The sequence below is a fragment of the Stegastes partitus genome, unplaced genomic scaffold (genome assembly GCF_000690725.1).
Source record: "Stegastes partitus isolate 25-593 unplaced genomic scaffold, Stegastes_partitus-1.0.2 Scaffold458, whole genome shotgun sequence".
Classification (NCBI taxonomy): domain Eukaryota; kingdom Metazoa; phylum Chordata; class Actinopteri; family Pomacentridae; genus Stegastes; species Stegastes partitus.
In genome coordinates, this window is record NW_007578189.1 from 301,502 (window position 1) to 313,154 (window position 11,653).

The 11,653-nt window shown below is 39.3% G+C and overlaps 1 protein-coding gene across 1 annotated transcript; it reads left to right on the forward strand.

Annotated features, from left to right (window-relative positions):
* The first annotated feature begins 2,183 nt into the window (after window positions 1-2,183).
* On the forward strand, window positions 2,184-11,354 carry lcat (lecithin-cholesterol acyltransferase). The gene is made up of 8 exons (XM_008286528.1): window positions 2,184-2,268; window positions 2,509-2,708; window positions 4,521-4,677; window positions 5,156-5,271; window positions 6,961-7,056; window positions 8,122-8,346; window positions 8,550-8,745; window positions 10,362-11,354. Exons 2-8 carry the CDS (start codon window positions 2,567-2,569, stop codon window positions 10,738-10,740), a joined length of 1,311 nt encoding a protein of 436 aa, XP_008284750.1. The 5' UTR covers window positions 2,184-2,268; window positions 2,509-2,566; the 3' UTR covers window positions 10,741-11,354.
* Window positions 11,355-11,653: the final 299 nt, after the last annotated feature.

Below are 11,653 nucleotides of genomic sequence, written 5' to 3' on the forward strand. Positions count from 1 at the left end.
ATGTTTGTTGTTCTGCTCTGAAGCTGTACACTGACTCACTACAAACCTTTTAAACAGCATCATATGAAGGTACGTCCATTAATTCCTTTCCTGTAAATGTGTGTCATGAGTCAGGAGTTGACTCACTTTCTATACTTTGGACGCTGTTTTCGTGTTTGTTCTGGGGGACGCTCCACGTGACATATACCAGGCATTGACCTTGTGGCCCACTTAAAGCAGCCAAACATGTACAATAAGTTCACACTCTGTGGTAACCTCACATGGACGCTTTACTATCTGGATTGTGCAACAGGCCGAGGCACATGTCGGTGGAAAGACTTCGCGGTGGCCTGGATGCTGCTGGCGTCGCCCTCTGTTAAAGTTTGAGCTTCGTAACTATGTTCATTTTTAATGAACAGAATATTTCTTAGACGGTTCTGAAAAGCTCTAATTAACGGACGACTGGACCAGCAGCTCACCTGCTGTGATGCTGAAGCTGCTGGCAGTTGTTGGTACTCCGTAACCATGGCAACAGCAAGATGTGACGCTTTAATTTGCTGCCTTCAGGCGCTGTCTGGAACTGAGATTAAATTAAAAACGACTCAACAAAGTGGCATTTTGTGTCTGTATTGACCCTCAAACATTGACGGTTTTGACGTGTAGCTGCAGTCAAAGTTAAGCTGTTTTCTCTGTAAGTGCTTTTATGTGTTTTATTTCAATAAAGACGCCGATACTTCATGAAGCTGCGTTCAATTTCAAGATAAAGTCACATTAAGATTAAATCTGAACTTATTAAGAGATAAACAAAGGCATGTTAACATCACATTAAAGTCAAATTAACTGTGCTCTAATAGATATTTATATCATATATTATAATATCATTGCGTTTTAATCTCTAAAACATAATTTTTACTCTTCTGTTACCATGTGATGGGGAGACTGTGTGTGTAAGAAGTAAAACTAAATATGCCAGAACACTTTTTCTAACTTTATAGATTTATGTAACATCTGCAAACACTAAACTGTATGTACACCATCAAATAACAGAAAGCATCTGATATCGAGTCACCATTAAATTACAGAAAATATTTGGGATTTGTTTGTTTGTTTTGGTTAATTAACAGAAAGTTTAAGTCTTTTTTTACAGGACAAAGTCCAGATAATGAGCTTGTTTTATGGATCTACTGAACATTTACTGTTTTATACAGTAGATATTGCAATAAGAAAACAGAAAGTGTATTGAGTTTTTTATGGCGCTATGCCATTAATTTATTAAGTCTTTTCTTGTTGTTGTTGTTGTTGTTTTGTTTCTGTACACACATCATTATACAATAGAATTTTATCTATTTACTTCTATTTTTTAACCATAGTGTCTCCATGAAAATACAGAAAATGTCCTGCTTTGTTTATTTATTTGTTTGTTTGTTTGTAGTTTGTTTTTCTACAAACACTGTTAATTAACAGATTTTGTATCTCTGTGTGTAATGCTGCTGACAACAATGTGAATTTCTCCACTGTGAGATAAATAAAGACATCTCTTATCTTATCTTATCTTATCTTATCTTATCTTATCTCATCACATTTGCAGTTTTTATTCTGTAAATATACCATTAAATAACAAATAGTGTCTTATGTTTACAATTTAAATTTTTCTACTACAGAATCTCCATTAAAATACAGAAAATGTCCAGTTTTTCTTTCTTTTCTTTCTTTTTTCAAAAACCTTTTTGTCATTATTTATTTGTTTATTTTACTGCCAACACTTTTAATTAACAAAAAAAGAAAGTTGTTCTGGGACAATAAGGAGCTGCCAGTACTTTTTCTGATATTCTACAATATTCTTCCTTGTTGTGTGCATATTTTATCTTATTTTATCAAAGATTCATTATCATATAATTCATTACTGTCAAATGCTGTTGATTAGTTTCATCTGGACACTGATTCTATATTTTATAAAATAAGATATTCATATCAAAAGTCACTACAAATGTGGGATAAATGCACCTAAATGCAGAATAAAATACGCATTTTATTCTTATGTGTTCATTTGGATTAAAAACCCCTTTTTTCCTCTCCTACAGATCCTGTGTTTTACGGGGTCCGTGAACGCAGCAGCAGCAGCAGCAGCTGTCGGAAAGTTCTGGCTGCCCAGACGCACAGCTGGAGGGAGGACAAGTGGACGGACGTCGGTGTTTTCCTGCACAAAGACGCTCTGACATCTGTTTTAACGGACTCAAACGACTCTGAGCGTCTTCAGCGTCCATTTAAAGCCAGAAAACTGCTTTTGACGTGAGGAGAAGTCCATAAATTTGACCCTTTTTGCGTTCCAGAGGCGCTGCTGGTCAATGATTGACGGAGTGTTGGTGTAAATAAACAGCGTGATTAGGAGGATCGATAGGGCAATGAGTAACCTGCCCACGTTTTATTTGTCCTGACTGTAAACCTGCTGTGGTGCTGCTGCATGTCAGCTTTCCACTAGAGTGACCTCGAGCTTTTCTTTTTTTCTTTTCTTTTTTTTTTCGCCTCCAGCTGCAGCTCCAGCAGAGACAGAAGCTCCGAACGCCGCCGCCGAAGCCGGGAGCAGAACATGGGATCCGGACGCTTGGCCTCCGCGTTGCTCGCCGTCGTCCTGCTTCATCACTCCTCCGGCTTCTGGATCATCAACGTGGTGTTTCCTCCCAAGACCAAGACCGGAGCGCTGAGCAACAGCACGTCGCCGCTCATCATCGGTAAGAATGTCAGATAATAATAATAATAATAATAATAATAACAACAACAACAACAACAACAACAATACAATCTCAAAGGTCCTCAGAAACTAGAAAGACAAGTAAAGTTGCTTTTTACTTAATTTTTTAAAAAGAAAGTATAGAAAGTATAAATATACATGTTCATCATAAACATAACAGGTCAATACCCCAAATAATAATAATAATAATAATAATAATAATAATAATAATAATAATAATAAGATAAGATAATACTTTGTTGATCCCCTTAGGGGAATTTCAGTATACTAACAGTCATAATAATACCAATTTCAATAATTTACTGTTAGAAAAAAGTATAAATATACATGTTCATCATTTAAAAAAGGCTCAAACCTAAAATAATAATAATAATAATAATAATAATAGTAACAATAAGAAGAAGAAGAAGAAGAAGAAGAAGAAGAATACAATCTCAAAGGTCTTCAGAAACTTAAAAAAAAAAAAAGTAAAGTTGCTTTTCACTGCATGTTTTTTAAAGAGAAAAAAAGTATGAAGGTACGTGTTAAAATATATATATATCAATCACAATTTTTTTTGTATTTAAATTGGCAAAAGTGTTGTTTACAGATATTTGCTGCTATTTATAGAGAAAGTCTACATAGTAAGAAGTTGGTAAAATCACAGAAAACTACATTTATTTACATGTTGACTGTAAAAAATAACAATAATTAAAACTGTAAATAACATCCACATCAAAAGTCTGTATTGATGCCAATAATAATTAATTCTTTCTCAACATCTGATGAAAATAGTAAATTTAAAACATTTTTTATACAAAAATGTCTGAGAATCTTCTCATAAAATCCCATCACATGTTGCTGAATGACTTCCAGCTCATCAAACAGGTCCCTAAAAGCACCAGCGTGTCACCCCCCTTTTCGTTCTTTTTTTTTATTTTACTGAGACTCTATTTCTGGAATGTGCGACAGTAAAGCTCGGACTGTTTGAACTGAAGGCATCACCGAGGTCGAGCGCTGCACTCTGCACATGTAACTCTGTGTTCTACTGTTTGCTCATGTGTGTCATAGCGAAGCTTTCCAGGAAGCCAGAGCCAAAACGTGTTGTAATACATTCTGAACTAATCCACCGGCTCTTATTTCTGATTTCATTTTCACCGCTTCGTTAAATTAAAGACAAACGATAACTAGTAAAATCAAAGCAAAACTGTCTTAGTTTACGAGTTAACTGTATAAAAACACAAAACAAAACAAAAAAAACAGGCCAAAACTATTAGTAAACTCAAAAATCTGTATTTTTACAAATGTGTGACCATAAAATCACAGCTTCTCTGTATTTAAGTCAATGTAAAGGTCACGTGAACTTACACTGGTTAATAACTCGATTCCAAATAGTGTTTCTGTTCTTTCAAAGGACTTTTTCAGTTAACATCATTATGGCCACACTTTTTTAATTTGACAAACGTTTTCAACATTTCTTTGCTCCAGTTAGACTGTCTCCAGTAGCTTTTTTGCTTTCTTGTGTTTTTATTTGTATTTTTTAGAACTGCAGCTCTGTATTTCTATATCCAATGTTTAAATCGTGCTGATACTGGTTAATATTATGATGTCATTAAAACACAGAAGAGCCAACTTGCAGGTTCCACGTATTTACAACCAGTGTTGGATAATAAATGACGTCCTTCAGCTCCTTTGGTTGCGTTGATGCTTCAGTTTTATCTCATGCTTCTTCTATCGGTGTTCTGATAAACACCATAAACACCGCCACACCGATGTCATACATATATCTATTTGTATGTGGTTGTGCTTTTAGTTCCGGGGAACTTGGGGAACCGACTGGAAGCCAAGATAGACAAGCCGACGCTGGTCCACTGGTTGTGCTACAAGAAGACGGAGAACTGGTTCCCCCTGTGGATCGACATCAACATGTTCATGCCCATAGGTTTGGACTGCTGGATCGACAACATGAGGTAACGCTCTCAACTTTCACCTCCTGCTAGGCCAGGGGTGTCCAATCCTGGTCCTGGAGGGCCACAGTCCTGCATGTTTTAGATGTTTCTCTCTTCCAACACACCTGATTCCAATGATCAGGATCATTGTCAGGCTTCTGCAGAGCTTGATGATGAGCTGATCATTTCAATCAGGTGTGTTGGAAGAGGGAAACATCTAAAACATGCAGGACTGTGGCCCTCCAGGACCAGGATTGCCCACCCCTGTGCTAGACACGTTTTTCCGCCACGTTCTCCCCGGTGTTCCCCCCTGCTGGTCACACTTCCTGTCCATGACCTCCTGTCAGATTTCAGGATGAAGGATTTAGTTTTTTCTGCTTCCTTAAATCTCCCAGTTTGGGCTAATTAGTTTAATTAAACCGGGAAGACCTGTTCGAGGTATTAGGGAATGTTTTTGCCAAAACTGAATTTATGAACGTTCCTCTGCGGGTTCCCCCAGGCTTGTTTACAACAGGACGACTCGGCGTTCTACCAACTCTCCGGGGGTGGAGGTCCGAGTGCCAGGATTTGGCCAAACTTATCCCATCGAGTTTCTGGACAACAGCCAACTAGCTGGTGAGGAAAATCAGTTTTTACTGTCGGATTGGGCGGATCTGTCATATGTAGGAATTTGTTCTGTATACCCAGCTGGCTGGAACGTTCCCACAACGTTGGATAACGGTACCTACAAGTTCTAATATTTTTTTAAAGGACATGTTTCAAGAACATTTTTGGGATATTTTTAGTTTCCAGTAATGCTCCTATAAAGTTAATGTAATGTTTTAATGCCAACTTCAGAGGACGCTGTCGGAAACACAGATTATGTTCTATGATAACAAACAAGGAACGTTGTCAAACCAACGTTCCAAAATTGTTATCGAGGCCTCAGATGATTTTATATTAACAAAGGTGGAACATTCTTCTTGCAATGTTCTGTAGACTTTTGGGAATGTTGTTGAGGGAACACATTATAGAACGTTCTTCTACATAACATTCTCACAGTGTTCCATGATACCAAAGAAGAAACGTTGTCAAACGAACGTTCAAAAAATGTTATCGAGGCCTCAGATGATTTTATATTAAGAAAAGTGTAACATTCTTCTTGCAATATTCTGATGATGTTTGGGGATGTTGTCGAGGGAACACATTATAGAACGTTCCTCTGTATCACATTCGCACAATGTTCCGTGATAACAAAGGAAGAACGTTCTCAAACCAATGTTCCAAAAATGTTTTACAGAGGCTATTGAGCCCTTAAATGATTTCATGAAGCGCACTGTGACATATTAACAAAGGCTGAACATTCTGCCTGCAGTGTTCTCAAGATGTTTTGGGGATGTTCTCAAAGAAACATGTTGCAGAACGTTGTTCTTCTGTAAAGCATCATCACAATGTTCTGTGACAGCAAAGGAGGAATGCTCTCAAACTGGCGTTCAAAAAATGTTTTCCAGATGTAATCAAGACCTCAGATGATTTCACAAAACGTTCCTGTAATGTAACGTATTGACAAAAGGTTCAACATTTTGCCTGCAATGTTTCGATGATGTTTTGGGGATGTTGCTGAGGAAAACATTATAAAGTAAAGTATTGCCACAATGTCAATGATAACAAATGAAGAACGCTCTTAAACAAACATTCAAAAATTGTTTTCCAGATGTTATTGAGGCTTCAGATGACAGAATGTTTTTATACAGAGCGTTTTATTTCCTATAAATCCTATAATGTGACATACTAAAGGTAGAACATGTTACTTTTTTGTGTTTTTTTTGGAGGAAGCACATTATAGAACGTTCTTCTATAAGATGTTTTCACAATGAGAACCAAGGAAGGATGTTTTCGATGCAACATTCCAAACGTTTCCAAGATGTTATGGAGGCCTCAGATGACAAAACGTTCTTTATGACGTTCCTGTACCTCGATGTATTAACCAAGGTATAACATTGTGACTGCAATGTTCTGAGAACGTTTTAGGGATGTTGTCAAGGGAACACGGTACAGAATTTATAAAACATTCCCACAAGGTTCCACAATACTACATGAGAACAAAGGAAGAACATTCTCAGTGCAGCACTCAGTTCTGAGAATGTTACAGTCTAAATATGTTATCACCAAACATTTTTAGAACATCTTTAGTTATCCTGCCTTTAAGGGGAACATTTTGGGAACTAAAACAAAACGTCCCACTGGAAATATTACTAGAACTTTGCTGGATGCTTTGTAACAAGTAAAGTAGATCTGATTGAGTCTCCTGCTGTTTTGCTGCAGGTTATTTTCACACGATGGTGCAGCATTTGGTGAACGCCGGCTACGTCCGAAACGAGACGGTCCGTGGAGCGCCGTACGATTGGAGATTAGCACCGAGTGAGTAGCAAACCTGCACATGTTCCCTCACATGCTTACTGAAGCTGCACCTGGTCGGTTTATGAAGCAGCACACATTAGCCACTGATATGTTTATCTTGAGAGAATATGTAAATGAAACGGTCCGGCTCTCTGCATGCGTCGACTTTGAAGTATAATAAAGTGCATCAGATAGGAAAATGCAAAATGAAGTCCAAATGCTCACAGTTGTTACCAAAACTAGACTAAATGGTGGCACCACATATTGAACTATTTTTATTCTTAGAACCACCTCCACGTTTTCACTCTCCTCTGCACATCAGCTCTAGAAACATGTGTCACCATGCTGAATGTATCTTCCAACAACTCCTGTTTGCTATTTTTGAGCCATGCTGTATTCATTTTTATTAATCAAATACGCACAGCCTGCAGTTCAGCCAAAAAACACGACTGTTGGTCGCAGTTGTGCCACTCGAGGTCCTTCAGTTCCTTCAACGAGTGCAAAATTTTTCATTTTTTTACAGGATCTTATTTGGACAAACAGTTTATTTTTGGCAGATTTTTAAATAAGACACATAAAATGAATGACGGATGAACTGTCACAATTTAAGGCTTAGATGTGAATAAATGGAATTACATGTCACACCTGATTTATTCAAGAACTGCCAGAAAGTTGACAATCTGATCATTCTTTCTATTTTGTCAGTTTCTAGTTTGATGAATGGTGTAATTTTGGCGATTTTATAAAAGGTATCAGGGTTCGAAGAGTCAAAAAAAACAACCTCTTCTGAACAAAGAACTGCTTCACTAATAAAACACTTGATTTAATTTTTTGGTTACTTGTGGGGAAAAAGCTGTAACCACAACACGGACATACATTGTCACCGAGTAGAGTTCAGTTCACATGAGTCCACTTTCATTTATGGAGTTCTCTTGTTAGTTATGCTAGGTTTGACAAGTACTACACAAATAAACTTATTATTTTGTTTGGGTTTGTCCGCTTGTTTTTCACCCACATTTGGCCAAAACGTTATTTACCTATTAAAGCGTTCAACCTGCAACCTTCCTGTCACTCCTCCTCCCACAGATGAGAATGCAGAATACCTCTCAAAGCTGCAGGACCTGGTTGAGGAGATGTACAACCAGTACCAGAAACCAGTTTACCTGCTGGGACACAGCATGGGCTGCCACTACGTCCTCTACTTTCTTAACCACCAGCCTCAGGAATGGAAGGACAAGTACATCAGGGGCTTCATTTCCCTCGGAGCACCATGGGGGGGCGCTATAAAAACACTTAGAGTCATGGCTTCAGGTAATGACAAAGTGCTCAGAGTAGAAAACTGTGCTGGGACTCGCCTCTAGCACTGTCAACAATATAAAGTATTGCTGTTCATGTTTCATATTTTCTGTTATCGCTAATGAGGATCAAAACAGTAATTTTATATTTTATGTTTGGTCATTTTAGCACCTGTCACTATGGTTTCTCATATATTTTGCTACTGAAACTCATCGCAGGTGAAAACGACGGCATCCCGATGATTTCTAACATCAAGATCCGCGAGGAGCAGAGGATGGTGACGACAAATCCCTGGATGCTGCCGTTCAAGGACGTCTGGCCGAAGGACCATGTGTTCATCTCCACGCCGAACTTCAACTACACCAACCTCGACTACGAGCGCTTCTTCAAAGACATCAGCTTCGAGGACGGCTGGTAAGCAACAGCTTAAACGTTTATCTCCTGAACTGAGCTTACCAGACATCTGAAGCTTGTTGCCTCTGTTTGAGGCTAAATGAGCTCCAACTTGCATCACAGTTCCAAACTGAATTGCTTTGTGGGTAATATAGTCAATTAAGAAGGAGGAATAGATATTTTAAACAAACATATCTTAGCTCTGCTACTTCTATGATCTTTATTCCCTCCAGGTGTGATCAAAAAGTTCTGCCTATAAAAATAAAAAACTGTACCATCCCCATCAAAGGAGTCGCTTTGTGTAGCGATGCAGCATTTCTTCAGCAATGCTTGAAACGCTACCTGGAAGCATCATAACGTAAGCATGTCAACCACCATTTGTGACGTTAAATGACAGTCCTTCAACTTGAATTTCACTGCGGAAAAGAAGAAGAAGCCACAGAGAAACAAATCTGGGGTGTAGGGTGAGTGGAGAGCTTCAATTTTGTTGCCATTGGCCAAAAACTTGTCCATAAACATGACATCTACATGGCATTGTGCCAGAGTTCCAGCTGTTTGTGCCGAATGTTCTCCCACAGATGCCTCAGGACGTTAGAGTAGAACTTTGCATTGAGAGTCCGACCCTGACGGACGAATTTCCAATGCACTACCACATGCACTGTGGTTTGCATCCGAGTAGGAATTGGCAGGGATGAGAGTCAGCACCTCGTAGTCCGGGGCCATAGTTCCTTGTCAGTGGTAGGTTTCTACCTCTGGGTTGGGAGTAAGTTGCTGCTTCAAGCAAAGTGGAGCTTAAGTATACCAGGATCCTGTTTGTGAGTGACTGGAAGATGGAGTGCGACATGGACAGATGGTTCAATAATGTAGACATTGCACCTTGGCTAAGAGATAGCTGAGTTGGAAGGTGAAGCTCTTGATTTACCACTCAGGTTAAGATCCAAGTCTCGTCTGTGGTCACAAACTCTCATCTAAAGATGAGGCCAGGGATACAAGCGCCTAGTTTCCTCTGTAGGGTGACGTAGATTAGTATAAGTGATAGGATGAGGAGGTTGGACGTCTGGGGGAGTTTGGAATAGTTGAGCCAGTTGAGGTGGTTCTGACATCCAATCAGGATCCCTCCTGGGTAACTTCTTTGGTCGGTTTTCTGGGTACATACATCCAACTGGGGGGGAAATCCCAGGCAATCCCAGATCTTGCTGAAGGGATATCCCATCTGGCCTAGGAATGCCTTGGGATCCACCAGGAGGAACTGGAAAGCAGTACTGCAGAGAGGGATGTCTTGAATAAGCCTTAGAACCTGATCCAGTTATGAAAACTGCAGGCTCTTCCACAGTGAACTGCTGTTTCTTCTGTTGATGGTAGCCTCAGACCCACCCATCATCACCAGATAGGATCCTCCACATGATGGTTGGATCATCCCAGTTGCTGAGTTACAAAGAAATCAGAGAAATTACCAATGCACACCTGCCAGTTGTCAGAAAAATGTAGGTAACACAGATTCTGATGTTGTTGCCACAAGATCCTGCACTTGTTGAACACAAACCACTAACAGTCTCAGAACTTTTTGATCACCCCTCATATTATGCTTTAAAGTCTTTGCACCTGTACCAAACCCCTCATCCTCATGTTGGTTCCAGGCACATGTGGGAGGACACAAAGAACCTCACCGCTGCTCTCCACCCACCCGACGTGGAGGTGTGGTGTATGTACGGCGTGGGGCTCCCAACTGTGGTGACGTATGTTTACGACGACGAGTTTCCCAACGGAGACCCGGTGGACTTTGTTTACGACGATGGGGATGACACAGTGGACAGCAAGAGCATGAGTCTTTGCAAGCGCTGGGTGGGGCAGCAGAAGAAGCCCGTCCACGTAACGGAGTACCGAGGACTGTCTCACCTGGACATGGTGTTCCACGAGGAGGTGCTCAACCAAATCCAGCAAATTCTGCAGGGCAAATCAGACACGCCCAAAGAGATTGACGTGAGGCTTTCAGCTAAAGAGCAAATGATGGTTTAAAAGCACAAGGGGTGTGGGATTTTTGTACAGCTGACTTTTTAGCAATGTCAAGCATAAAAACGTAGATTAGCACCTCCTCTTAGCTGAACAGCTCCAAACTAATCTGGATTTAAGGAGAATCTAACCTCAACCCCCTTATCTAAAGTAAAGCCTGATGACTTGACAGTGTGGGTTTGACCCTGATCTGTTTATTTCTATTTCACGGCTGTGGATTTTTTGTATCTGGTGATGGTGATTATAATAATAATGATTAAAAATAATAAGAATAATAATTGCAAACATAAAAATATATCTATTTTTTGATGGGTCCGTTATGTTGTAGTCTGTGCTGTTTATCTCATTGTCCTGTTACATCATGTTTTTGGTTTGTTTATCTGTGATGGATCATGAATAACTAATCACATCATCATTATAGATATGGGCTGTTTTATTGTGTATGATATTACTGTAACATTTCATTTAGGATTTATCTATTTTTAGAGATTTTCACAAACATTTTGGATCATTTATAATGAGATCACGTTTTCCTCAGGCACATAGCCTGCATGTGAAACCAAAATTGTAAAATGATAAAAATGTTTTTACAGCACTGTTGTATAAACGTGTGAAATGTGTTTTTTTTTTTTTGTTTGTTTTTTTGTTATTATTAATGTTTCCACTTAAAATAAAGCATTTAATGTCTTGGAAGGCCACACGTGTGCCAATGATTGGTCTGTGGAGATTTTCAGTCTTCCAGATCATAGTACTCTAAGTGCTTCAGTTAGAAGGCACCTGGATTTGTCTTTTTTTTTTTGTTCTTGTAGACGTTTCACCTTTGTCCATGAGATTGCCCCAATTCTATGTGACCGGTGAGGAGTTCCAGGTGTTTATTACTACCCCCAAATCACATGATTCATGGCCTGGTAACAACCAA